The sequence below is a fragment of the Alnus glutinosa genome, chromosome 4, assembly GCF_958979055.1.
Source record: "Alnus glutinosa chromosome 4, dhAlnGlut1.1, whole genome shotgun sequence".
NCBI lineage: Eukaryota > Viridiplantae > Streptophyta > Magnoliopsida > Fagales > Betulaceae > Alnus > Alnus glutinosa.
In genome coordinates this window covers 9,468,277-9,474,052 of record NC_084889.1, presented here as the reverse complement: position 1 = coordinate 9,474,052, position 5,776 = coordinate 9,468,277, and the positions used below count along the sequence as shown (strand labels likewise).

Sequence of the window (5,776 nt, the reverse complement as noted above, 5' to 3'; positions counted from 1 at the left end):
GATTTCGTTGAGAAGTGTGAAAAGTATTTTTAATGCATAAAAAATTCTACCAAACAAAAAATGGTATATTTAATTAGTCAAAAACTTTTGAAGTTTTTTGAAAATACAAGTTTATGTGTTTTCAAATTGATTGATTGATTTATTTATTATTATTATTATTATTATTTTAAAAAAAGAAAAACAAAATTCCAAACGATTCATATTTTATAATTTGGTTTAAAATCACATTTTTGGTTTACGAAATCATAACACTAAACACAAATTTTCTTGCAACTAAATTTGAAAGACCAATTAAAAACTAAGATCCAATTTGAAAGTTTATTAGTTATTATGTGATTATCCATTTTTAACATATTTGATCCCTAAATTAGAGGTCATGGTAGTATACGTGATCATGAGGGTGTAATCTTGGCGGCACATAGCACCATAAGAAATATTTTAGCAGAACTTATTTTAGTTAAAGCTTTGGCAGCTTTATAAGCTGTGAATTTTAGCTAGCATCATAGAATACAACTTGTCCAAAATATAAAAATAAAATACAGGCTATGTTGAGCTTAGCTAGCTAGCTAGAGAGCATGGTTAACCCTTCAAAACCCAAAGCACTGAAGTATACGACAATTAACGAGACTTTAACGACAAGAATTAATTCCTTATATGTACTTTGTTCACGTTAGCTAGTGACACACCACCCTCCAATTAATATTTGGCAACCATTTATATTATCAAAAGTCAACAACCAAGATTAATTAATAAAAGCCATAATTAAGCATCTCTTACGTACGTCCCTGCCTTATTCTTTTCCAAACTATAAGACACTTGAAAGAAGAACAGGTCAAACACAGATATATAAATATGAATCACATTCCCATATTTCCTATATATATATAGCAACTCGTCAATCATCTTCTTCATTACTTCTAAGCCATGGCCCCTAATGAAACACAATTCTGCGACCATTATATGTTGCTTAGCCCAGAAGATGCAAGTTTATATGATCTTGTTCACTTTCTGCTTTTCTCTACATCAGAAACAAGTAGATTCATCCAGCGCGCCACCAAAGAGGAAGAGGAAGATTTTTGGCGCCGATGGTACATATTCAACTCCCTCCTTGTGCAGAAACTCCTCATTTTCTGGGGAAAGCCCATGGTTCTGGTGGGGTATATCTTGGAGCTGTGGCTGAATCTTCTTTCACAAAACGGGGGATTTCTCATGTTGTTTTCAAATTTCTTAAAAGGTTCGGTTCATTTTTCTTTCTATGTAGATAATTAATTAGTATATTGAGCATAATATATATAGGTTAATTAGTTCCAAATATAAAGGAATGTGCAAGCATGTATATATGCCCATAAATTGCATGCATGCAGTGATAATGCTATTATGTATGTGTTGTAATGATAATTAATGCAGAATTAATCAACCATGAATGGGTTAATTTATGCAGGAAATGTGACGTGGCCGGATAGGTCATCGGCGACGTTCACGTCTGTGTTGGGAAATCTTGATCCAAGAGTGGAATTAGACAAAAGCATCAAACCTGGTAACAGAAAATATAATGCGTCCCTCTCTATGATGGCCTCCAAATTGGCGTATGAAAATGAATCTTTCCTTCAAACCACAATCCGAGATCGGTGGAATGTAACTATCATATACATGCCAAAACATTTACATACATCTATTTAATTTTAGAGTAATGATCCACTACTACTTTTTAATACAACTTTTCACCACCTTACTTATGTGGCAAGGTGGTCCCCTACTACTTTTTAGGTTTTAAAAATAAAATAAGGTGGGAGACCACCTTGCCACATAAGCAAGGTGGTGAAAAATTGTATTAAAAGGTGGTAGTGAATCATTACTCTTAATTTTATGATTCCCATTGCCCATGAATCTTGATGATTAATTCATTTTCTTTTTCATTTTTTGTGCAGATGGAATTCTTGGGGTTCTCCAACTTCTGGAACGGTAAGAAGCAACCTTGTATATTTCTTAAAAGTTTGTGTTTAGACGTCAACAGGCCTAGGGAAAATGTTTGGAGTATTGAAGTTTTTACTACAATTCTTATACAAAACGATGTGGCAGTACATATAATTAGTTGATCAAATAATTAATAGTATATATATGTTTGACAAGTTAACAACGAATTAGTTAAATTGACAATTAAGATCTTTTTGCTTAATCATTTCGCCATTTATAAACTGTCAAATTGATCAGTTTGTAAAAAGATTTTTTGCAAAAAAATATGTAGTATCAGCCGCTCAGTATTCTTACATGCATAATTTTTTCTCTCTCTCTAATCGCTTTCTTACCTAACCTTGATCTGAAAGAGACACTACAATATAATCTTTGTAATACTTGTACTTAGAACATTTCGTCTTTGAACATAAACCGTTAATTAGCATCATGTACGTCTAAGGTTGGTGTAAACAAGAGGTTTAATTAATTTGTTAGGTTGGTCAGTTGGTGCATGTATCGGTATATTTTTGTTAGGTTTAATTAATGACGGCTTCCATGACCAAGAAGAAGTTCAATATATTGCAAATTAATGACAAAGAAGCTAGAAATTAAGTTAAGTTGAAAATTAAAAAGAAGGGAAACAAATGAAAAACACGATCCACGTTTAAAATTAACTATAATTTTTTTGTCAAGTTGGACCAAAATCAGTTCTAATCAATTTAATTAACTGTAATCTATAATTTTTTTGTCGGACTGACACCTTTCTTCTGATCATAAGAGTTGTCTACTTGTCTTATTACACAAAGCCAACGAATCAGCTGGGTGTATATTTTACTCTCTTTTGTTTTTTTGTTTCTTTTATGGTTAGTCTACATGTTACCTTGTCCTCGCCTAGCTTGTTTACAAGCTCATGCACATATAGTGCATGCTGAGCATTCATTTGGTAAGACGATAGACTAGTAAATTGCTTGGTTAGTTGTTTTACCTCTTAACTATATTAAATACATGCAGTCAAAACAGTATGAGAAAATAATCACTCTTAATTTATATTGTCTCTACATGCTAATTGGACGACTCAAGTTTTGAAATTCCGTGCTATTTATGACAATTTTTATACAAAGTATAAAAAAAGGCGCTCTTTTGTCTTACTTATGGCTATTTTGACATGACCTGCAAACTGAACCCAAATTCAACATAAAATTAGTGGGTTAGGATTTTGTATAATCGTCAATCATGGATCAACTTGCTTAACCTATGGGTGATATCGATACGTATAACCTGTATAAAATATAATTTTTTATTTATTTATTTTTACAATTACAATACAAACTAGTAGCGCCGCTTCTCACTCACTTTTCTCAATTTCTCATGCATTTTTTAACCAAAAAAAAAAACATTTTTAATAGAGCATTTTAAAATGCATGTAAGTCACAACAACGCTATTGTGATTACTAGCACCATTTGTAGTATGTAATCATTAAACTTTGAGCTTGATTATACTCTATAATCATTAAAATTTATCAATTGCTAATGATCTAGGCATTCAAGTAGTGTTTAAGCATTATATTGAGAGAAAATAGTGCATGTTCGAATATGAAGGTTGTTAGTTTCGTCTTTGCATTATTTAAATTTATATATGGATCGAAACAAGACAAACATGTTATATTTGGGTCAAACCAGCACGACATGTTTATTAAATGGATTATGCGAGTCTGGTTAAATTATACAATATTTTTTCTCTTTTTTTTTTTTTTTTTTGAGCATGTAGTAAACAAACAGTTGTAATCCAATGCTTGACAGATTACCTAGGACAACCTTCAACTCAAGCCATGATGTTCCAAGATACAAGAGCTCAACCTAACCTGATCGTGGTTGCATTTAGGGGCACTAACCCATTCGACCCAGTAGCATGGCAGACAGATGTTGATCTCTCGTGGTTTAAGCTTGAAGGTGTAGGTAAGATTCATAGTGGCTTTATGAAAGCACTCGGCTTGCAAAAGGACAAAGGCTGGCCCAAAGAACTAGAACAAGGTAGTAACCAACGACAATTTGCTTACTATGCAATCAGACAAAGGTTGAGAGAAATATTGCAAAAGAATAAGAGTGCAAAATTTATATTAACGGGACACAGCTTGGGTGCTGCGTTAGCGATTCTGTTTGTGACTGTTCTAGCAATACATGAGGAGGCATGGTTGCTGGAGAAGTTGGAGGGGGTGTACACATTTGGGCAACCAAGGGTGGGAGACAAGCAACTGGGGGATTACATGAAGGAGAAGTTGAAGAAGTATGATGTAAGGCATTTGAGGTATGTTTACTGCAATGACTTGGTGGCTAGGATCCCTTATGATGATGCAGATGATCTCTTTTTTGAGCATTGGGGGCCGTGCCTCTACTATAATAGCATCTATAAAGGGAAGGTCAGTGCTCTCTCTCTTTCTCTCTCTCTCTCTCTCTCTCTCTCTTCAAGCTTATAGAACAGTAGAATTTTAGACTAACATTATGCCTCCTGATTGGAGGGAGTCCAGGTTCGACAGGAGGAGCCGAATAAAAACTACTTCTCATTATTATGGGCCATACCGAAGTTTGTCAACGCAGTTTGGGAGTTGCTCAGGAGTTTCATAATCCCATATACAAAGGGTCCCGACTACAAAGAAAGTTGGTTAATGAAAATGGTGAGGGTGGTTGGATTGGTAATTCCAGGATTAGCAGCACATAGTCCTCAAGATTATGTTAACGTGACCCGATTGGGATCCTTAGCTCTAGATCTCCAAAACCCAATTTATCAAAGAGCTTCTAAATTTGACTGATCCACGAGATATATATGCAACTGCGCGCCATACATATTATCCGCTTATCAAGAGTCGATGTATTAAGTGGTGCTCTTAATTATTTTAGGTAACTCAATAATGGGCCTATGGTTTAGTCAGAGTATATTTAAGCATGCTTTAATTTATATTGTACTCCATTAGAGGTAGAGTTTGATGGAATAGAATTATGAGAAAGTAATTTTCTTTCTCCTCTTTCTCTTCTCCCCCTTTCTCTCTCTTTCTCTCTGTTGACAACTTAAGTGTGAGAACCCAAGTGCAGGTTGTCGCGCGAACCCAAGTGCAGATTGTCGCTAAGTAGTAATTTTCGGAAGTCGAGTGTCGAACCACAGGGATTTGGGAAACAAAGAACACTAAAAAAATAAAATTAAGAAAAATTTATGATAGATGATTTAGTTGAATGATGCAAATAAAATATATAATAAAAATAACAATTAAAAGGGATCGCTAAGGCATTGGGGTTTTACTTTTAACAAAATTATAATATTTATTTTGCAACTCAAGTGATAATCGAAGAATAGATCAGTGAATACCAAGAGAAAATATCATCGAAAGATTAATCTTAAAATTGATTGATTTTATTACGCAAAATTGGTTATTTGATTCGCAGGGAATTCAAAGCATTCACTGTATCCGAAGTTAACAATGAATCAAGGAATTTTCCAGAACAAAAACATTTTTCTAAGAATAAATCATGCAATCAATTAAAAAGATCTTACATTAAAAACCATAAAAGAGTTGAAAAATAAATACTACAATCTTATTAAAAGGTTAACCCTTAGCCTCTGTTAGAAATTTAGCTAGACATGATTATGTAAATAAATTTCATCGTTAAAATCATAAACATCGTGCTAGCAAAATAAAATAACTGAGAAGAAAATAAAAATAAATCTTGAACCGTCGTTGCTGTCTTCTTTGATCTTGAGCTAAACGTCTTCTTCTTTTTCTTTTTTTTTTTTTTTTTTTTTCCTGCAATTTTTCGGCCCTCTTGTTTGTTG

General features: G+C 33.4%; 1 protein-coding gene across 1 annotated transcript; it reads left to right on the top strand.

The window, feature by feature from the left end:
* The first annotated feature begins 881 nt into the window (after positions 1 to 881).
* LOC133867096 (triacylglycerol lipase OBL1-like) lies at positions 882 to 4,878 on the top strand. The gene is made up of 5 exons (XM_062303779.1): positions 882 to 1,234; positions 1,442 to 1,635; positions 1,929 to 1,962; positions 3,754 to 4,370; positions 4,479 to 4,878. The coding sequence occupies exons 1-5, from the start codon at positions 925 to 927 to the stop codon at positions 4,758 to 4,760; spliced, it is 1,437 nt and encodes a 478-aa protein (XP_062159763.1). The 5' UTR covers positions 882 to 924; the 3' UTR covers positions 4,761 to 4,878.
* The last annotated feature ends 898 nt before the right edge of the window (positions 4,879 to 5,776 follow it).

Excerpts from the sequence above, each read along its gene's own strand:
- LOC133867096 (XM_062303779.1), top strand. The coding sequence starts at position 925 with ATGGCCCCTAATGAAACACAATTCTGCGACCATTATATGTTGCTTAGC. Across the intron at positions 1,235-1,441 it reads GTTTTCAAATTTCTTAAAAG|GAAATGTGACGTGGCCGGAT; the intron begins GTTCGGTTCATT and ends TAATTTATGCAG. Across the intron at positions 4,371-4,478 it reads ATAGCATCTATAAAGGGAAG|GTTCGACAGGAGGAGCCGAA; the intron begins GTCAGTGCTCTC and ends GAGGGAGTCCAG.